Source organism: Trachurus trachurus (genome assembly GCF_905171665.1).
Source record: "Trachurus trachurus genome assembly, chromosome: 4".
Lineage (NCBI taxonomy): Eukaryota > Metazoa > Chordata > Actinopteri > Carangiformes > Carangidae > Trachurus > Trachurus trachurus.
The window spans coordinates 8613951-8637029 of NC_139898.1; the positions used below are offsets into that span (position 1 = coordinate 8613951).

At 40.9% G+C, this 23079-nt stretch overlaps 1 protein-coding gene across 2 annotated transcripts in view; it reads left to right on the forward strand.

Annotated features, from left to right (window-relative positions):
- lpp (LIM domain containing preferred translocation partner in lipoma) overlaps positions 1 to 12925 on the forward strand; it is a 140097-nt gene extending 127172 nt beyond the window's left edge. For both annotated transcript variants that reach the window (XM_083969893.1, XM_083969894.1), the window contains exons 10-12: positions 4823 to 5001; positions 7337 to 7457; positions 9188 to 12925. In XM_083969893.1, the coding sequence (XP_083826019.1) occupies positions 4823 to 5001; positions 7337 to 7457; positions 9188 to 9316 (429 nt within the window). In that variant the 3' untranslated portion in view covers positions 9317 to 12925. The remainder of the gene's footprint in view (positions 1 to 4822; positions 5002 to 7336; positions 7458 to 9187) is intronic.
- Positions 12926 to 23079: the final 10154 nt, after the last annotated feature.

The window sequence follows — 23079 nt, forward strand, 5'->3', positions numbered from 1 at the left end:
AGTTTTTTTTTTTTTTTCCTCCCCTTCTTTAACCCTGACCATGATAATCCTATCTGCTGCTTTGTCAAAACACATTCACAACTGACTCAAGGTAGCTCCCACAAACTCTTTTTTTACTGTCTATTTAATACATTTTCAGCATCACTCGTACACTTCTTTATCAGGAATGCACAATTATGATGCAGGGGACCGTAAACACAGATATAGGGACAGTTTTTTTTTTTTTTTTTGCCAAATCTGCTTTTTAAATTTTTGGTGTCATGTCAGTTTTCCTCGTGAACACACTGAAAATAACAGAATATTACCTAGAAGACTATCGAGAGCTTTTAAGACTGCATTCATGTTGAGGTGTGGAATAATTCAACTGTACAATGTGGAGTTGGATTGTTACACTGATTCATTCTACAAATGAATAGATGGAAAGAAAGAAAGCATCTCTAGTGTGTTGATGGCATCTTGATGAAATTAAATTGTCCTGCTGATGATTACACAGGAGTTAGAGTGTGAAAAGATAAGATGTGTTGTACTTTTAAAGCTTAGTTTCAAGCTTCTGACACAGGCAGCGGCAATACACAGGGGATCTGACAGGTTGAAGGAATAACCACAGAATGAGAGAGACTGGTATGAACTCTGATGATTACATTCACATATTTTTGAAAGATTATTTTCCAAAATTACAAAAGGGAAACTTGAGATTCGATGTTCTTTCTGTTGTTGGTGGTGGTTTGTCCCACAGCCGCCCACTTCTCTACCCTGCACTCTGAGAAACGTGAGAAAGGCCACATGGTTTTTTTTGTTTTTTTTGGCATAAGCGAGTTTCCCAGGACCGGATGCGTACCAGGACCCAGTTCTTCCGACAGCTCCATCAGTATCCTCGGCAGCAAAACACATAAACACATTTTTCAAGATGTGACACTGTCCCTTTAAAGCCGCAGTTCACTGTGTCATATCAGACTGTTTTATATTGTGACATTAGTCTTGTTGACCCACGTGGTAACTTTCTCACTTTTTCTATAGTATCACCCCACAATGACTCACAGCTCCTTCATCTCTCTCAGGTCCCATTTGTTCTTCCATCTCTTATTTTCGAGCACTTCCTGTTCCAACAATGAGAAACCTGAATGGATAATTATACTTTGTTAGGTGAAGTGATTTTTCTTTGTCCTGCCTGATTGAGCCATATTAAGCAATAAAAAAAGGAGACAGGCTGCTTGTCAGGGATTATTAAGTCAACGGACACCTACCCTCAGGAAGTAGCAGGGTCAGCGAGTTGACTCATAGTTCACGACCGAGTCAGTATCTCTTGTTCACTGCGGAGGAAACCAAACACTGCGGCGGCGGCGGCGCTCAGATCTGTCTTTCGAACAAGCTCTTGTTAGACAACGCTGAGCTACCTTCAGTAGGGTGTAGTTAATTCACACAGCATGGCCTGGCACCGACCAGCACATTCTGTGAGGGTCTGGGTACACACAGGCGCGCGCACACACACACGCCCAGACACACAGATACACACACACTGAATCAGATCATCTGTAAATCTGGCCCACTCCAGGTTCAGCGTGCCAGGTCATAAATTGCGTGCAGTCTCAGTGAACTCCAGCCTGCCTCCTGCCAGCCACGTGAAAAAAAAAACACAGAAAACAGAACAGATAAGTATAAAATTTGTGTTGATACGGTCGGAGATGGTAAACAGATTAAACTTCACAATATGCCACAGCTGATTTCCAGCTGTTTACTGTTTCATCTGCGAACATGGAAAACACATCTTTGTTCCAGCATTGTTTTACCTGTAGCTGTGTTTTGCATCACACACTGTAAACCCAATTATTTGTAATAATTTGATTGGGGATGAAACGGAGCATTTTATTTATATTACCTCTAATATTAACCTGTATGTTTTGATTACTGAATTAGAATCTCAGACATTTGATGCTTCCGGCTCCCACATTTGAGGATTTTTAGTTTCTACTTTTATTATGAGAAAGTGAATATACTGGAGTTTTTTTTTTTTAGTGGAACAAATATCTGAAGATGTCACTGCGTGCTCTGGGCAATGATAATGGTGTGTACTGGTTTCTGGTGTTTAAGTCCCTGATTGTCTGTACTTTCTTATTTAGTTGTATCTGTTTAAAAGTCAATGTCATTTGATTGAGTCGTGTTCCAGTCAAATTCCGAGCTCACTACCAGTGAAAGTGAGTCAAATGATCTCAGCCCATGAGCATTTCCAAGGCTCAGTGTTTGACTAAATGGCTGCGAAGAGTATTTGTTGTGTTGTTTTTACCATCTGTGTTTCTGTCTCAGTCCGTCAGGCCTGTGTCTCATGTTCAGAGCCGAGCACATGGGACCTCTTAACTCCCTCGTACATGCTTTGTTTGCCATCACACTCCTCATTCTAACAGACAGCTGTGACAAAACGCTGTTTGGGAGCCCGCCGCTGAAGAGTGGGGAGCTCTGGCCGGACTGCGTGGGCTTCAGTGTGTTTGGTGTGAGACCGTGAGAGCACTTTGTGGCGAAAGGAAACGGCTCACAATGAGGGAAAAGGGGCCACAATTGACTTTACCGCACTCCGCTCACCCCTCAGTTCAGCAAGAAGCTGTCTGACCTAAATTCACTTTACCTCATCTGCCTAGACATTTGTTTAGCCTTCTGGGCAAACACTTAGAGAAATGTATGAGGGAGAGGGAGAAAAAAAAGAATACATATGCTTGAATACATCACATTTAGTCAGGGGAAAAGCAAAACCCGGACATCTGCAGACATATACAGCCCTCTAGTGGCAAACTGCAAAGGACCTGGATGCTTGACAGAGACAGCTTCAAGTGATTTATGCAGAATTTCCTGAACCATCTGTGGAGGTTGTTCCCGACCACAGACCCAAACTCCCTACGTTTCCCCCTTTAACACCAGACCCAGGTCTGTGTTGCAGGACTAATAAATGTTACTTAATGTCAAATAATAGGAGTCACGAGTGAACAGAAAACGGCGAGGGCTGAGCAGAATGAATGAATTGAGGTCATAGAATCTTACCATCAGAGAGAAAGAGAGAAATTTTGTCTTTTGAGTACTGTACTCATTACAATAGCCCGGAGGAACTGTGTGCTGTGAAATCATATGCTCTAGTTAAGCTAAACAAGGGCAAGGTATTCCCACATGAAGGGCAGATGAGAATAAGTAAGTGGAAATGCAGACAGATGAGTAAGAGTTGAGGACGGTTTAGCGCTGTTTGGCCCTGGTATCTTACTCAGATTCTCAGGTTGCAAATATATTCTCTCTCTCCCTCTCTACCTCTACCTCTCTCTGTCAGTGTGTGCGTGTGTGAGGCAAACCTCAGGGGCTCAGTGCAGCGAGCTCATTAAAAGCTTTATTCCACTTCCAGGATCGAGCAGGATTGCAATATGGACATTGTTTATACACAAATGTTGCCCTGGGAATAATGTTTATTTCTATTACCGTCTTGGAGGAGAAAAAAGAGAGAGAGAAAGAAAAATAAGAACGCCGAGCTTGTCTGCACACATTGCTTTTTATGAAATAATGCCTCTCCAGGAGTGCTTTGAAGAAACGGCTATTTTTCAAACCACTGCTTTCCTTGGCCCGGAGTCATACGTCAGCTGCTCCCGTTCCTCAGCGGCACATGATGGTGTTGTGAGGACGGAGGCCCGAGAATGTAAAAGTCACAGAAGCAACAACACAGAGAGTCATGTCAGGTAGCACTTTCACATGTAGTTTCAATGAACCTCATCCTCTGAAGCTGCTTCTGCTCATTAGCATATAGACTACAAATGTCACTGCACGTGCTCCGCGGCCGGACAGCGGATGGCAGGGAGTTTACCTCGGCTGAGCGGTCACACAAGTGTCATTTTAAGCGGCAGGCCCCGGCGGCGCGTCTGGGAGGTACAGCCGATGACGCAGCGCAGTGTTGCTACACACCCCGAGCTGTGTTTGGAAACACTGAGGCAGCTTGCTACTACAGTGGGAGCCAATGGGAACAGCTGAACCGTGCACTCTTTAGCCCAGCCAAGCGCACAAAGAAGAGGAGGAGGGATTGGGGAGGAGGGGTTGGGGGTGGGGGTGGGGGTGGGGGTGGGGGTGGGGGTGGGGGGAGCAGAGTCACACAGAGATCCAGGAAATGCCTGAGCAAGAAGCAGCGACAGCAGGGCCCATCAGCTCACACACACAGCCACATCAGGCCGCACATTGATCAACCCTCACATGATATATCCAACCTCCACCCCCCATACACACAGGCGCGCGCGTAATTGCATTGCTGTTTAGAGAGGCAGTCGTTATTTATAAAATATCGAAATAACAAATGGCGTCTCCCAGCAGATATTAAGAAGAGAGATGCCACAGATAAGTCAGAGGCAGGCGGCCGCCACGTCCCCCCGCGGGCCGCCTGCCCAGTCGCCTGGCTGCAGAAAACCTGCAGTCATCACAAAGTGGAAATATTTACTGCTCACACTCTTGCATATGGGAGGATGGAGTGTGGGTGAGGGCGGCTGATAAATGACCGTGTTTGTGTTTCGAGGGGAGTGCTAATCAGATTCCTTCAGCTTCAGAGGCATTTGAGGACAGCTGAGCTAAAGGTCCTGAGTGTGGATTTATTTGTTGCACGAGCTGTAGTGGGAACAGAGCCACCTGAAGTGTAACGCCGGGAACAGAGAGTTTCAATTCAAAAGGGAAAAGGAAGAAAAACTTTCCCAAAGTTTTCATACTGGCAAAAAAAAAAACATGTTGGCCAACAGGAGTGAGTCATCTACACTCATCATCAGGTTTGTTGGTTAATCATGTGGGTGTCTGTGGGTTTGTGTGTTTGTTTCTACAGAACACCCTTGAGACCTGCACCATCTGCAGTAAGCCTATCATGGAGCGCATCCTGCGGGCCACAGGGAAAGCCTACCATCCTCACTGCTTCACCTGCGTGGTGTGCCACCGCAGCCTGGACGGCATCCCCTTCACCGTGGACGCGTCCAACCACATCCACTGCATCGAGGACTTTCACAAGTACGTGATTGAAAGGGATAGTTCAAAATTTTGGCAAATTGGCCCATTGCCATAATCCCCGTAGTTTTAGGATTAGGTTCGTTACCTTTAATTGTTGGTGCAAGCTATTTTTAGAACAGCGGAGCAGAGCCGTGAGCTGCTCAGAGCTACGCTACGGAGGCTAATGGGATTTCTTGGTTTCCCTCATCAAACTCATCAAATACACAATCCAACAACTCCAAAACACTCTGGTGGACAAGTTGTGACCTGCACATTCACCACGCTATGAGATAATAACGGAACGTTACGAGACGGAGCCGTTTTTGAGGCAAATGCAGAGACTGCTTGCCGAAAAACTGCCCCTGACAGGAACGCGCATCAGCTGTTTTGCATGAATTTACCTCGAAAACAACTCTGTCTCGTAACGTTCCGTTATTATCTCATAGCGTGGTGAATGTGCAGGTCACAACTTGTCCACCAGAGTGTTTTGGAGTTGTTGGATTGTGTATTTGATGAATTTGATGAGGGAAACCAAGAAATCCCATTAGCCTCCATAGCGTAGCTCTGAGCAGCTCACGGCTCTGCTCCGCTGTTCTAAAAATAGCTTGCACCGACAATTAAAGGTAACGAACCTACTCCTAAAACTACGTATAGGGATTATGGGAATGGGCCAATTTGCCAAAATGTTGAACTATCCCTTTAAGGCTCTCACATGACTCAAATAAGTGTATGATGTAAAATGGGCTGCTTGTATGCACCCGTGCAGCCCTGTAGTTCCCCCAAGCTCTATGACGCATGTTAGCATCTTTCAGCTCATTATTGTGCTTTTACAACAAAATAGTTTGGGTTCATTTTCTCTCTGTTTTTCAGGGAAAGAGCTCTGACTAACTCCCTCACTCCCAGCCACACACACGCATGCAGTCAACCTCCATCTCTCTGGTGAACACAGCAGAGTGTTAATCAGCTAAAAAGGCAGATTTTTTATCTCATAACGCAGCTAAAATGAGAATTAAAATTACACTCAGTGGGTCTGTCCAGAAACATGATAAATACATGCTAATGTTGTTCCCTGCCTGCGGGATGTGTAACTAGGCAACCGCATGCTAACGGGACTTCTTAAGGTGATAATTTGTTGTGTTTTCAGTTTGTTCCACTGCCACCAAGTGGCCAAAAGTCAAGCTATGCTGCTTTAAAGTCTTAAACTCGGAGCACAGACTCATCTATAATTAAGCCCTCGGTACAGCATCTTGGTGCTTCCTTTTCGGGAAATCCTGCAAACAGTTTCACAAGCCCAATGACCTTATGAGATGCAGCTGTAGACATGAATTTAATAGTAAATTCCTGTTATTGTGTCACACTCTGATTGCATAACTGCTACCTTACCAGAAATGTCCCTTTACTCAGTGACCAGAAGGGAAACAGAAGTAAACAGCTGGCTCTTGGTGTGAGTGCACAGCTTTTGCTTTGTGGAGTAGCTGCACTGGGCCGTTGTTTAATTCCACATGACAAGTGTGACCTCAGCGGAGCGGGCCTTTGTGTCGAGGAATAGTCATGCCCGGACCAGAGCCTGTTTTTATTTATTTATTTGTTTATTTTCGTTGTTGTTTATTCCTGGCTAATACTGCATGGCCGTGCTTCCCCCCACAGCCACAAACCTCCCCTCACTTCCTGATTCTCAAGCACTGAATCAGCATGTGGGATTGAAGGAAGTGTCCTCTCGACCACTAGTGACCAAACGGGACCTCGGTGTGCACCGATCCTATAGTTAGATTAGACTTTTTTTTTTTAGTTAGACTTGTTCCTGCTCACGGCATTTCCAGAGTTACTGCTTTGAAGGCTCGTTCTGTAAATGCTGTGAGAGTCCGTTGTGATTTTTGTAAGTTCTTCTATATTTAATTGTTCCTCAAATATTCTGTTTACATTGAATATTTCAGAGAAGAGCAAATTTAACCTTTTATTGCCACTTCAACGTCTGAGATTTAAAATATTTAAACCAAGGAAAAACTGCAGCTCTGCTTTTTCCTTTGTTTAAGCTTTTTTTTTCCATAATATCTCACCACAGTTATCCTATATTTACTCTTGTGTGAAGAACAGAAAGTGTTAGATCAGTTAGTGCAGTGGTTCCCAGACTTGGTTCTTAATGTAGAACGCAACAGTGGGATTGATCTAAGATGACAACGCTGGTCAGTCACAGCTCTGCCTGTGTGCGTACAGTCTCCAGGAGCCTCGCTACACAAAACAGTGAATGAAGGAACTTCTCCCAGATGACACTTGTTTTAAGGTTTTAACCCATGTCACTGAAGCTCATGTTAAGTCACAATACTCATTTCTGCTGCTCTTGGTTCTCCCCTCACAGGAAGTTTGCTCCACGCTGCTGTGTGTGCTCTGAGCCAATCATGCCGGCACCGGGCCAGGAGGAGACCGTCCGCATTGTGGCCCTGGACCGCGACTTCCACGTGCAGTGTTACCGCTGTGAGGTATGTTGGTCGATGTGTTTATCTCCGCCGGTATGTGAGCTCCCTATAATTAAGAGCAATGGCTAACGCACCGTGTTGCACAGCTGCATGTGGTAGTCATTATGGCATGAAGGTGTAAGGAACAACGCACATGCCCCGTCCCCGGAGTCACCTTTTCAGTGAGACGAGTGAATCATTCCTCTCTTACCTGCCTCGAAATAGCTTTCCATCTCTTCACTGCAAAGTTCATGGACTTACATAGTAACCAATCAGTCAGCCTCCACTCGCCGGCTGATAAGCTGCACTGAGACATTACGTGCCGGGCTAACAGAGAGGTAACGCGTCACATTGTCAAAGAACCGTGCCAGTGTGAGAACACGGAGCGTTTGGCAGACATAAAGGTCAAATGAAAGCAAAGCAGATTAGTTCAGCTGAAGGGGCTCAACAAGAGAAGAATTCTGTCACCAGGGAGACATGAGTAGGTGGAGCTGTAATTCTGTGTGTGTGTGTGTGTGTGTGTGTGTGTGTGTGTGTGTGTGTGTGTGTGTGTGTGTGTGTGTGTGTGTGTGTGTGTGTGTGTGTGTGTGTGTGTGTGTGTGTGTGTGTGTGTGTGTGTGTGTGTGTGTGTGTGTGTGTGAGAGAGAGAAAGTGTAACCCAATGTCACAGACAATGAGAAAATAATGCCAGAGCAATGAATGTGTATTTTTGTGTGAAATAAAAAAAACAAGGTTTAGACTGAACTCAGCACAAAAACAAGATGACCAGGAAATAACAGGTTTCATGTGTTACGGGTGTTGGCTCCAAAACAAAACATCCACACACTGTACTTTACGACGTCTCGATGTCACCGAGACCCTCATCAGACTAGTCACCACCACAGAGCAGAGCAGATACAAGCAGCTGTCACACCGCTGCTGTATTTGTGATCTGCATGACTGAGAGTCAATTTACTCCCAGACTCAATCAATCAGGGCAGAGCTGGAGTCTGACACACTTCACACACAACAGCACTGAGAATAACTACAAGCAGGAAGTTTAGTCCTCATGACAGCGCTAGATAAAGATCTCATCCTGAGGGGGACATGAGTGACTTCATAAGATTTCATGACACACCACCCAATAAGCTTTTGAGACATTTAACTCAAAACCACACGTTAACATCATGTTGGTGCTGGACCTTCAGGGTTCATCCTCTGAGGACCTTGAATCCTTGTACAAAATGTCATGGTGACCCATCTCATTGTTGTTTAGTGATTTCAGTCTGGACCAAACTCACATTTATAGCATGTACCGTTTCATGTTCATGTAGAAGGAAAGAAAGTAAAAAGACAAATCAAAGTGAATAGACACACATGGCATCTTTGGAGAGGCATGACAAAATATTTTCATTTTACAATCGTAAAAAAAAAAAGGGAAATGAAACTTTATAATGACATAGAAGAATAGTTTGATCCAACTACAATCACCTTCAAGAGAGAAAACATTTCAGATCACACCTAAGAAATTGTTTTTTATGCTGCTATAATAACAGTTGCCGCGTCTCCGCGCTCCACACAGCCCCTAGCCCATCTAACTCCTGGTCCTGCTGCACAGAGACAGTGTTACTTGACACAGGCTGGTGGTTTTTAAACAGCAGTAAATGTCTCATTTAGGGCGTGCACACAGCCAGGGTGTGAGAGTGTGTGATGGGTGAGCGTGGCTAATCTCTCTGTTTGTGTGCACAGACTAACAGAGTATCTGTGTCCTGCAGGACTGTGGCTCCCTGCTCTCGGAGGGGGACAACCAGGGCTGCTACCCTCTGGACGGACACGTCCTCTGCAAAAACTGTAACACCAGCCGCATCCAGGCCCTCACCGCCAAGGCCACCACTGACCTCTGAACAACCCGCCGCCCGGTCACCTCCACTGTGATAATCCAACGCTCTCTCTCTCTCTTTCTCCCTACCTCTCTCTCTGTCCCTCCATTTCATTCTCTTTTTCTCGCAAACATACCCATCCACACACGCTTGCATTCCTCAGCATACACGTATATATCCCTCTCTCTATATATAAATATCCATATATTCACCTTCAGTAACAAGAAATAGCATCACATGTTCACCTGCAGACATTATTTACTGACTCGGTACAATCACAGCAGAAGGAGCGTTTGTTTTTTAACTGTGCTGCCGCCGAAGCGATAGTTTGAAATTTTGGGAAACATGTTTGTCTTTGTGTTTACTTTGTTGCTGGAGTTCAGATGAGTGGATTGATGCCTGACGCCACAGTCACCAGGAGGTTAACTTAACATGAAACAGCCTCACTCTGTGCAGTGTTTAGAAAATGTCACCAAACTGCAGCATCAATGCTTTGTTTTTCAGAGGTACCACTTTCAGTCAATAAATTGTCCACCACATAATCCCTATTCAGAAATATATAACCTGTGACATAGTGAGTTCTGGAGCTGCAGACAGAGCGAGGCTCACTAATTCCCCTGTTTCATGTCTTTCTGTTGAGCTAATGTAGACAAATAGAAAACAGGTGTCAGTCTTCTCTTCCAACTCAGAAGCATATTTCCCACAATGTTTAAATATTGCTTCAAAACACTCAGAATCCATCAGTAAACAGTTACAGCATACATCAATATACATTATTATTTCATAACATTATTATCTTCACCCTGTATCTTTGAGCCACAGTGCACAGCCATGCGTATATGCATGCAAGGCCAAAAGTTCTGACTCCACCAGAACAAGCTGAATGTTCGACACATCTGCCCTGCAGGTGAAGACACCATGCACGCATGTGTGTATAACTGTAGCTTTAGCAGTATTTAGAAAGAGGAAAAAAGAAAACATGAGCAAGTTGTAAATTGTTTGAAATATTCATTTTATTCTTTCATCTTTATTATGGTGCAAATCCACCAACAGTACACAAGGAGGGATACAATAACACACTGAAGCTCATTATTACAAAACAGTTCTGCCTAACTGAACACCAAAGAGTCAAGTTTAAACTGCCATATTTCCTGTGTACGTCTTGTGTATGCAACAATATTAAACATTACCTTGAGCGTATTGATTAGAACCACACAGGAGTCGTTTTCAGTCTCAAGAACAAGACTGGAAAGAGGCATCTGTTGAATGCCTTTCTCCCTTTAAACACCAGATTTCCTTTGTACTTTTCTGTAGAATTTGCTTTGATGTAATCAGTAGATTATTTTCTGTTGGCCTGAACAGTACAATCACCACATACCATTCATATAAATGCATACGGCCTTATATTTGAGTTTAATCACATGAAGTTTTTAAGCAGATAGATATCCTCATTTACCACACCATGAATTAAACCAGTGATTGTACTCTAAGCAGTCTGGCAGGGATAATGAATATGACATGGCTATGCAATTTTTAATGTTAATTGCATTGACACTTTATAAGGAATTTTATAAATAAGAAAATATTTTACCTGTACAGATGCAAGCATAAGTGTCCTTATAGTAATCATTTAATCCAAACTATGCTGTTGGTACTGTGTGACTTTATGTGTCACTGTGCTGTATGTCAGTATTGATTGTTCCATTGACTCTCCATTGTCTTTTATATTTAGTGTTTGTTGCAAGTTGACGGGCAAAGAAGGGACCTTTCCCAAATATGACTGATTTTATTATTAATTTTTCCATTAAGGGGTGACGGACCAGTAGTTTGAGCTTGATGTGATTCTTATTTCAATTGAATGACTGCAGCAGTAGTAAGACAGTTAATAATGGTGAGTTAAATGTACCTGATGTACTTAGGTCACTAGAATCACTATGCAGCAATGCTTTCATGAGCTTGACTTTAAAATGGAATTGAATGCAAGATGTTTGCTAAACACACACAGTGCATTTTGATGAGAAACAGTGAGAGTAAACATAATTTAAATTAGTTTATAAGAAAATTCCAGGGGGGGGAGGGCTTCAAACAACAGAGACAATGTAATTCATAAGTAGCAGGTACCAGTCTATTAGTTGAATTGGTTTGCAGTCAACCACATAATGCAAGACGGAGTATTTTCCAAGCCCTGATTACAGATCTCCTGTGCATGTGGATTTATACTTTATGAACATTATTATTAGAGGACTCTCTGTACTTCTGCTTCCTGTTTCTCTCACACCTTTAAATAGTTGTGTTTACTGCTATTTGGATACAAGTTAAGTGATAATACGAACAAGAAAATCTCTACATACTGTATCAATTGTAATCAGTGTCTGGTTACGGCAGCCTCATTGGATCCATTTGACTGTGGCAATGTTTTAACCAGGGTACGCTATTGTAAATAACTGTGCTAATAAGCTCATTAACAGTTAATTCATGTTAATGAGAACTTTGCTACGACATGTTTCCTACATGAAACAGAGAAAACAGTTTAAAATCTAAAGGAGCATTTAACACTCTCTTAACACAGTATAAACTCAGCCTGTGTGTGAGCTGAAGGTGAGAAGGTGGTTGGACTTTTTTTTTTTGTTTGGTTACTAGACTCTTGTTCTGACAGAGCCAGCCTCACACGCCTCAAGCAGGAAGCGAGTGAAGGCTGGTCGTCCAGAAGGTTAGACGACCTAAACTCTATATCCCGAGGAATTTATTTCATCAATATCTGAAGCACATATTTAGACAAACAGTTCACCGGTCACATAGAAAACCCAAAAGACAACAAAACTTTTACAACTTTAGAAACTCATACAGTATATTGAAGGAGTATAATGCTTGAGAAAATAATTGTAATGCGTCATTCAGGTGTCTCAACAGTGTCATGAAGCCCAAGCTTGTTAGACAGTCTATTTATAGACATGTACAGTAGTTTTTATTAGATATCTGAGCCTGGAGTTCTCTCTAGTCACACAGCATGTAGGCTACTGTATATTCTTCTTATTTCACCACCTCCACTGAAATATACACTCACACAGCAGCTGCAGTACATCACATCCATACTTATTTGGCCAATTGACACTTGACTCAGTGACACATCTGAAAACCTCTGGTTGTTAGGCAACAGAGGACAAGGAACATACATCACTGCGTTACTCATGTTGCTAGGTTTCAGCTGGCTTCAGATGTAGCTGTAGGACACGCAGCCCTCTGACCTGCTTAATTAGACTTAAAATTAAAGTTGGTGAAGAACACACAAATGAAGATGTCACAGTCACACAGAAAATCTGCTTTCTTCTCTCTCTCTCTTTTTTTTTTTTTTACATTACTGTTCATTATAATTATAAATTATAATTCAGATACCAGGTACAGTACAAGTCAGGACCTGTGAGCCTCAGTCTTCTACAATAGTATCGTGTTTACTGAAACCAAAGTGGGATTCACCATTCAGATCTGGTTCTCTCACTATATACAGCCGATTGTTGCTGGCGATACTGCAGCTTCACTTGCTTTCAGACCTGAGCAAGGGTGAATCACTTGAGAGCTGCATCTCACTTAATTAGTGACACTGTGAGGATACGTACAGTCATTTTTAAACTATAAATAACAGAGAGATATTAGAGATATTTACAGCACAACCCCAAACCTCGAACATGTTTGAGAAGAAATGTCAGAGAAAAAGATTTTAATGCAGTTTATATATATTTTTAAAAACATTACTGTATCATAACAACACACAGGATGTGAGGTATTTTAAAGCATCACTGATCAATATTTCTATAGAAACCATGCATTTAAAAAACTAAGTGTAAAGTGAAAGGTGTCACTACTGATGATGATCACATACAGATAATTATCACCAGATTTTACAGTTCCACTCAGATCTAATCATCCTTGTTTACAGTCACAGGAAGTAGCAGCAGTTCAGCTGACCAACTTTATAAGGTGATAATATGTCAGTGTTGTGTTCACAGCCTGTTCACTGCCCACATGTGGCTACACTGATGCAGGTTAAAGGGAGATGTCTGAATACAGATAATTAACTAGATTTTAAATTGGGGGCTGTGAGCTGCACACATTGAAGTAAAGAGATTATGCTGTTCCTTAAGAGTTGAATTAAATGTTTCTGTATTTGCTTATTAGCACTTTTTTTCTTTTTTTTTTTTACAAAGCGTACCCTGGTCTGGTTTTTATCTCTGCTGTCAATGTGCCATTGAAGCTGTGTCAAACTCCTGTTAGTGATATTTGAACGGACACCATCACACATCTTTGTGGGAGCTTATCTGACATGAATCTTATCAAAAAAGTTTGATGCCACAAGTATAAAGAAAAACATTTAATGATTTTTTTTTTTTTTCATGTGTTCAGTGTTGTTGTGTTGTCTAACGTCTTTGTTCCACCCATGTTTGTAAAAGTGCCTTTGGCTGAGCAGTATTGAATCACCAAACTGTTCTTGTGTGTTTCATGTTTGGTTGTGCCTCGCTCAAAGATTTTGCCTTGTTTACTTGTCTTTGCCAAAGTAAATAAACAGGATCCCTTTTGTTTGGGCCAAATCTAAATCCGTACAGTAGGTGTTTTCACCAGGTGTGGTGCTTAAGGCTGCAGCGGCACAGTGTTAAATGGTGCTGAATGTGAAACTCGCCTTTAACAGCTTGACCCTCTGTTGTTGAAGTTAAGCATCTCATCTGTTCTTGATCATTGGAAGGGGCATGTAGTTAACTGTTGTTTTTTCTTCTCTAATAAAAGCTTTGCAATAGCACCACGTCTCTGTTCGCTTTTTAGCCTTTTGCAGCATTTTGTCGGATTACATGAGAAAATATTAAAATCTCCTCATGCGAAGCCCCATCCCCCCTGTCGCTGGTTAACACTTGGCCTCTGGCTCGTGGTCCACTGGATTTCCCAGGTAATGAGCTCTTTCTCTCCGTCTTCTCCTCGTGCTCCACTAAGACCTCCTGGTGACCTCCTGAGCGGCGCACCTGCAGATGAAAGAGATTTGTTCCCAACAAGTATAACCCAGTGCTACTTCGCTCTCTTCAAGAGTCATTTAAAAGCCCTTCAGTGGCAGCAAATGCCCTGTGCTACACAGCCCAGATTAATTTCTGCCTGTCTCATGCTCTGTACACGAATTGGAATCACCTGCTTAATAGAAATCTTAGACTCGCAATAGTCTTTTGAGTGCACATCTGGGACAACGGTTTAATTACAGCGAGATACAGTGTGCAGTCTCTGCCTTTTCCTTTTTTTTTTGTGGCCACGATCAGAAAATGCACTCAACTATGAAGTATACTTACTGCTGGGATCAGCTTGATGGAGTTGTTAGAATAATTTAAAGACTTTTTTTTTTTCCACTGTCGCCTTTCCAGGACCCGCTTGATTTAATCCTTTCCATTTGTCATCTTTACTTGTGTGCCACATATCAGCAGTAAGTGACTGAGCATTTCATTTCCTTCCTGCAGATGGCTAAATTGAAACGCCGATCGGAAGTGTAAGGAGCAGGAGAAAGCAATCTCAATGGACAAAGGTAGAAAAGCCATATTAATTTAAATGTTAGAAACAAGGATGCAAACAAAGGAGAAGCAGGATTCCTCCGGCTCACTGACAAGTGATGTGCATTAAAATATGAATGTAAACAGACCATAAATCTAAATATTTATCCCCAGACAGCCAGATGGTTACATTAAATACAGTGGCAATATTGGCAGCTTATTGCTCTGCAGCCTCTGACTTGAACTGTGAACTGCAAACTATGTATTCACCCTCTTATTCCTCTGCTAGTGAACTGAAGACTCTGACATGCCGGCAAGCAGGAGATTTCCTAGTAATTTTTTCCTCAATGTGCTGCAGGCGATACTGCGTGTGTGTGTCTGAGAATGAGAGGCCCCTCCAGCAGTTTAGCCGAGGACTTGCTTTACTGCACATAAATCTGGTGTTTACAAACAAATTGATGAGTGATGGGCCCTCCAGCCAACATGATGTACCCACCAATTTCTTCCTCTGCATAAAATTCCAGTGTCAAGTCTCCTGGGGCCTGCTTCTGCGTTTTTTAATGTCTTCTTCTAATACGCAGAATTATGGCTTGAATTATTTACCGGGAAGCAGAGATGAGCACGAGGGAGCAAAATGGGCCACTATCATGCATAATCTCGCGCACTGTAATTTAAATGAAGTTGTCATATGGTCAGATTTACATAACATTACAATGTGGGCCGACATCGCAGTGCTCTGAGCTTAATGTTATTAGCTTTAAAGTGAATTCCCACTGTGCATTTGCATCAAGATCATTGATTTTGTGCGTCCTTGAGTTGGCTAAAGGCGGTGATGTAATCACTGAGTCAGTGTTGCTCTTGGTAGAACTTCGAACACGTTGCATGAAACCATTATTATGTTTTCTGCTTCTACCACTGCCTGTGAGTGTCCAAGGACTGGCCAAGGTGCCTGCAGGGCTCAAGGATTCCAGGCATGTCTCTATCTCACTGTTTTACTTCCATCAGGACGTTTTAAAGAATGAGAACATTTGTGATTCTACTTTCTAAAGAGAAGAGAGACAAACCTCATCAGCGCTGCAGACGGTGTCACAGGTTGCACAGAAGCCAAACTTTTTTTAATGTGCCTTCATTGCAGACTGACGCAAAACTCTGAATGTTGCATGACTCATTCATGAATGAACAATAAACATTTTAAGTGCCATTATCCATGCAGCAGAGTTTCTAAAACAACGGAAATCATGTAAAATGAAAACCTTACCTCTGGCAATCACTATCTGCTCTTCACAAGCATCATTCAGTCTGGTTTATGTTTGGTTCCTCTAATGTTGTGCTGTTTGGCTGCTGCACTTCAGATTGTTATTCTTTTTGTTAATTCATTAACATTTAATAATACACCAAGCATATTTTTTAACACTAAATTGTTCATTATAGTGCTTTATCTGTTAAACTTAAACAGAACACAACACAAAACCATGTTTTCATTCAACAAAATATAACATTTTGTCCATGCTAAAATGGGAGAATGTATAAAATAAAAGAACCTATCTTCAAGAGTAAGTAACATTTTCTGAAATTAGCAAAACAAATCTAATGTTTGGAATTAGGCTTATATTATATTTTTGGCTATAGGATTGAGATATCAATCATCTTTGACTCCATATTTAATTTATCCAGTAACCAGATCATATCTAGATATGATTTTAACCTGATTAAATTTAGCCTACACTATGTTGTGAAAAAAAGAAGTTGAAAATGTAGACGATTTTATTTTTCTTAGAGTTATCAATTTGTTGTATCTTTGTGAATTTGAGTGACGTGTACGCATGCGGGAGTGATGGAGGAGACGCAGGAGGGGAGGGGGCAGGTTAACGAGGCTAGCAGTGCTACTGCTAACTACCGAAGTTTAGCAGAGGGAGCGTCTTCACTTAGGCTATATCTTGGATTATCGGCCCGATAGTCAAACGGAGATAGTAAGTGTTCAAGGTACAGATAATTTCCACTCGAAGTTTGCTACCTGTTACCTGTTTGCTCCACCAACGAGCAGTTAATTAGCAAAGTGCTCGGACTTTAGCGGCTGTTACCTACTGTAGACAGGAGGGTCCGGAAGTGCTCACAGTTCCTGTGACAACGCTGGACAACGCCAACGCCGGTAACTTAAATCTGCGCAAAATCCTGCACAGTCAGGAACAAAGGCTTATGCACTGGTACCATGGATGTATTATATTATCTTATAATATTATATATATTGTCTTATAATAGATCCATGACTGGTACCTGCTGGATGACCACATGACCGGGAAACAAGGTAGGCTACTACCATGCTTGTTGTTTTGTTGCTGGATCTACGGTAGTGCTAAGTGACCACCAAGTTTTGTTTCCCAGAGCTATATTGTTTATTTTGAAGGCTTGACAAACGTATTATTGGTATCAGTATATTGTATGGTAGAAGATAAAAGTCATGTAACATTTTCTGATGGGAAAGAAGTCAAAAGAGAGCAGCACCTATTTTATAGTTTATTTGGTTTATAATTAAAATAAGGGTTTACTTATTTTAATTTAAACAGTTCCTGGGTGTATTTATTATTTCCAGTTAAAGGTTAAAAGACCTACAGTATAGGCTATCATTTGCCCAACAGTGGCCTATGTTTCTTTATGATGTTACATGGTACATGTGTTGCCAAGTACCAGTAGGCGAGCCGCAAATTAGTTTATTACTTTGAGTTTAAAAAAAAAAAACCCAACAAAAAACATCCCACTAAAGACAATAACATTTTGCTAATCAATCATACTGAAGTTACGAACTCAGGCCTTTACCTACAGAGGGTAGATGGAGAAATTGATGACAGCCATCAGTGAAGCTGTGTGTCTTGTGGTGGATAAATCTGTGGTCGACAACTGAAATATCTAAGAGAAAATCAAAGGAGAAGACTGATATTAGGCAGCTAGCTAATGTTGGCTGACAAGTTGTGACCTTACTGGTTTGGAACAGCTGCATGAGATTATGTGTCTGCCCACGTAGTTTGTTGTAGGCTATGTGAACTAGATAATTGTGAGCAATTGCACCTTTTTTTTTTTTTTTTTTTTTTCAGTTGCAATTTATTTATTTTTTTTTTAATATATTTTTATTTCCAATAAATTAACAAAAAGGATACAACAACAAAAATATCCATCCTGAAACAATATCGATGATAGGGTGACTCGTACAGTTTCTTTCTTTCTTCTTTTTTGTTAAACCCATGTATATATACTAGCTATATAGGACAGACAAGAAAACAAAATACAAACAGAACAAACAAACAAAAACAAACCAAAAAATAAACAAATATACAAATATCTAAATCAATAAAAAAAAAAAAAAAAAGTGGAGAAGCAGCAATCTGTCTTCACTGACATTAGTGGGTATTTGCACCTATATGTGCTTACCTGCACCAACATACACATAAGCGTGCTCGCAACACGTATGTACATCCACATAGTCAAACATACGCATATATTTTACAGAGATACATATATTTAATATTAAGGTCTGCCCTGCTCTATAGGGCACCAATTCAGGGCTCAACCAATCATATGTGCCCTTTAGAAAATTCCTCCAGACCTAAAAGTAATGGAAACCAAAATTCTTGAAAAATATGACCACATTTATGTTTTTCCAAAGTTAATTTTTCTAAGGGTAAAAAAGCTGAAATCTGATTTGTAAAAATCTTAAGAGTTGGAGGGAAATCATCTTTCCAAAATAAGAGTATGCATTTCTTCGCAAAGTATGTTATCATAATTAATATCCTGCATTTTTTCGTATCTAACTGAAGATGCAATGGATCATTTAACAAATAGAAACTGGGACTTAAATCAAATTTTATTTTCAAAACAGATTGTGTAAAGGAGTGAATTGATTTCCAAAAATTTTGTAGAAGGTCACACTCCCAAAACATATGTATAAATGTCCCATCCGTTCTTTTACATCTGGGACATTTTGCTGAGATAGTCTTGGAGATTTTATGCATTTTTGTTGGTGTTAGGTATAGTTTATGAATGAATTTAAAATTAGATTCCTTAATTTTGTTGCTAGTGAATGGAAAGTGTATTCTTTCACAAATATTTAACCAGGTATTTTCTTCAAAGACCATCTCTAAGTCCTTTTCCCATGACTTCTTTATAATCTGGAAAGATGACTTACCTCCTCTTGAGAGAATGTTGTAAAATTCACTTATTTTCCCTTTTATTGTTTCAGAGGACATTAATATATCTTCTATTTCGAATAGTACAAACCGCAGTTTGTCTGCTTTAATAAGTGAATGAACAAGACTCCGGATTTGTAAATATTTAAAAAAATCAATTGCAATTGCACCTTGACTGTCATGAGGTCAAACCAAGCACCCAGAAGACATCTAAATGTCTAGTGTCTACTGTAATTGAGACTTTGTATTTAGTACGTGTGCTAACATGCTAAACAACGATAGTGATAGACAGCAGCGTTCAGGCTTGTTTATGTGTTTAATTCTTTGAATATTCTTTATGTCACTGGATTGTTTTTCCTTTTGGCAGAGACCTTTACTGGGTAATACTGACATTATCTTTGTATTGATTTGTGTGTAAGGACTCGCTAGCTCTACGCCCCCTAGGCCTTCTTTAACTATGCTACTTATTAGGGATGGGCATTTCAAGCAAAAGCACTATTCGATAATGACTGGGAACTAATCGATTATTTTTCGAATATTCTCCCGGCATAAAACCAATATATAAAAGTCAATATTCTCCGGTGACAGATTCACACAGAACTTTCTGATGGCTGTAGGAGTCTTTCCATGCTTGTTGTTGTTCTTTCAGATGAGGCGATTTTAAAAAAATTAAACGACTATTCGAATATTCAAAAATCATTGCCCATCCTTACTACTTAGAGTGTTTCCGCTAAGATTTTTTTAAGCTAGTTTTAAGTTAAATGAATGATGCTGTGCAATGTTTATTTCATTGACGGACACGATGACGAAATATAATTAACACTTAACAAATAAAAACGAGAAGAAAATGTTTAGAGGGACGAATGGAGAAGAGATCCATCAGGTCGATCTCTCCGGAAGCAGAGCCAAAGCCGTGGCACATGAAAAGTTTCAAAACAAAACTGGCCTTGCTTGTTAGCATCTTGCAGTGCACCTGCTCTGAGTGCGACAGCATGTTTCATGAGCAACACAGAAATATCAGCGCTACGTTTAACACGAAAATGAAGAACTGACATCTGGTCACAGCTCACATATGACAACAAGGACAATGTTCAGGACCTTTGATCTGTGAACCGGAGCAGAAATCGCAGGGATCAGCTTGAACTGACATCTACACACAGCTCATCTAGAAATGCACACGAAGGTAAGCACACACGCTAAAGTTAGTTAATCAGATAAACTGTATTGATTTAATGATTGTGTGTGTGTCTGGGTGTGTGTCTGGGTGTGGGTGGGTGTAAGAGAGAGAGATTTGGGAGGACTAGGCGAGAAAGAGATGGATCACAACTTGATTCCCCCCTTATTCACCCTCACAGGTACAGAAGACGTCTGATGATGACACAGATGATCTGCTATGCAACCCAGCAGCAGTTCATCTCTACAGCTTCTTCAGTTCTTCAAGTACAACAGACCAAGGAGCAGGCCAGATAGATTGGACACACACATTTACCACTCACAACAACTGAAGATGAGGACTTTGTGCTAATGATGGAGATAGTAGACTCTGACTGTTCCAAAGAAAACTAAAATACCGTAAGCAATTTGATTGAAACTCAGTATGAACATGAAAGATACAAGAACATGAATAAAACAAAACGCATGTACCACAGTGTTCAGTCAGTGTTAATGCCATTCCATAACAGATTGATGGATAATTCCAATGACTGGAAATTCTGGAGAAACTTTAGTGTCGACTAAGTCCACCGTAAATTTAGCTGACTAAAATTCAATATATTTAGTCGACTAAAACTAAAAGATTTCAGATGACTAAAATATGACTAAAACTAAATAGTATTTTAGTCAAAAAGACTCTAAATAAGAATTTTCAGTCAAAATTAACACCAGGTTGTAGCTGACAAGATCATCAAAAAAAGAGAGTGAGACGACCCTGCCCACACTGAGGAGGAACTATGAGGAACTCGGTTGTAATGGAAAAACACAGAGTTGAGCCGAGTAGAGCTGTGGAAAGGGGTGCAAAGTAATGGTAACTAAGATTATTATTGTGCCACTGCCCCAATACTGAAACAGTGACGGACGAAATGCATATAGCAGAAACCCTGCTTTACATTGTTTTAACATCTAAAAAAAAAAATTCTGTAGGTGCGGCGGCTTTTATTTTGCCGTGGCGCTGCGCCACGATCAATTACATGTAGCAGAAACCCTGACTTATACTGATTTTAGTTCACACTGAGCTGTCACAAATGTGTTCCTTGCAGTTTCAGGAATGACATGGTTCAACTGGGCAATACAGGAATAAAACCCATGTGGTGGCCATTACCTCTTACAGTATAAAAAAGTATTTTTCAAATGTACTTTTTGACAAATATTCAAGCTTTTTCTGTGGAATAATAAATGTACCCTCACATGGCAGCGTCATGCATCCAGAACGTTTAATACCAAGAGAAAAAGAAAAAAAAATACACAGGATGCAGTGATTTCCTGGAGAATTACAGGGGAAAATATATATATATATAAATATCTTCTCAGATAAAGAGTACGATTTTGCTAAAAGATTCAGCACAGGGCCATCACACTGAAAATGGTAGTGAGACGCTGTAGCTTTTCATCCGCAGATAATAACCCAGTGCAGTGACTAACTGTTTGTTAGGGATGTGTTTCGTGCTTTTAAAAGTGAAAATATAATCCCCAACATCCTCTTAAAGGTGATATTTAGAAATGAAGGCACAACACATGGACTGCAGACGAGCATTGGGACAATGACATTTGCCTTTTGCCTGAGTAGCTCTCATCAAAACGGGGCTGCTCTGCAGAAATTAGAGGGGGTGATGCATGCAGCAGGTGCGCTTGTACAGATGTGATCATGATTTACGGAAGAACCAGCTTCAACCATAACACAACATGACCTGGAGCAGACTTGGCTTTTGAGTGGCGAAGTCCCGCCCTTCCGTTTCCGTTCTGGGTCCTCAAAAGTGATGAGATTCAATGGGTAGATACTAGATACAAATTATTTTCTGGTCCCGTTTGAATCGTGCCATGGATTTCACATATGTTGTTTGTGATATTTAAAGATAATGTTTCACGCTACTATTTAATGCAAAGAATTTAGATAATATTATGTTTTGTGTGGGTCTGCTTTGTGAACTATAGCTCTTCGCTGCACTTGAACTCTGCAACAGACATGGCGATCTCTCCGCTCAACTTATTGCCTTTTTCCAAGGGCAGGAGGATAAGAGAAAGAGGTGAAAATCATTAGAAGTCGGGGCATGTGGAGAGTTGAATTGCTGTGGATAGAGAAGGAAGGGAGGGAAAGGGTGATGACGTGACGTCACATTATGCAACATGGAGTCTTTCTCATTGTGTTTTCTGAACAGCATTTAACTTAACAATGGCGCAATCAACGGTCAAACTCTTGACATGAAAAAATATCATGTGTAATCTAAGGCATAACGACTGGGGGACCAGAAAATAATAATTTTCTGTCCATTGAACACCATTCATTTTTCATGCTCTAAAAGTTCCCATGGGGGTCCAGTGGAAGGGGCGGGACTTCGCCACTCTGAGCGAGGGCTGGACAGTTGATTGAAATTTTAATTATGACTATGATTTTCTCGAAAGCTCAGTTCATCATCTCCATGGTAAAAACTTTGTTTTTCACTACAGTGACAGTGTTATGATCAGAAGCTATCAATAAATCTTTGCAAAAGTCTTTCTTGAAATGACACAAAATCAGCTTCCCACCATGGACACATACTGTACACTAATGGCCTTTCTTTTATTCGCTGTGTCTCACCAGACAGAGCATGTCTATTCATAATTGAGATCCGTTAGAGATGATCTAATATCCGTTGCTAAGTTACAGGTCGACAATGCTCACAAAGAAACCTGTTCCCAAATTGTTATTCACATGCTCTAACAGACACCGGAGGAGACAAAGGACAGTGTCCAGAAGAAATAACAATTAAGTATTTTCATTAGTGCTGGGCATAGATTCATTTTTTTAATCTAGATTAATCTCACTGCAACCCTGTAGTTAATCTAGATTAATCTAGATTATAATGCTAGATTTTAATTTTGCCAAAGACATTCAAAAATT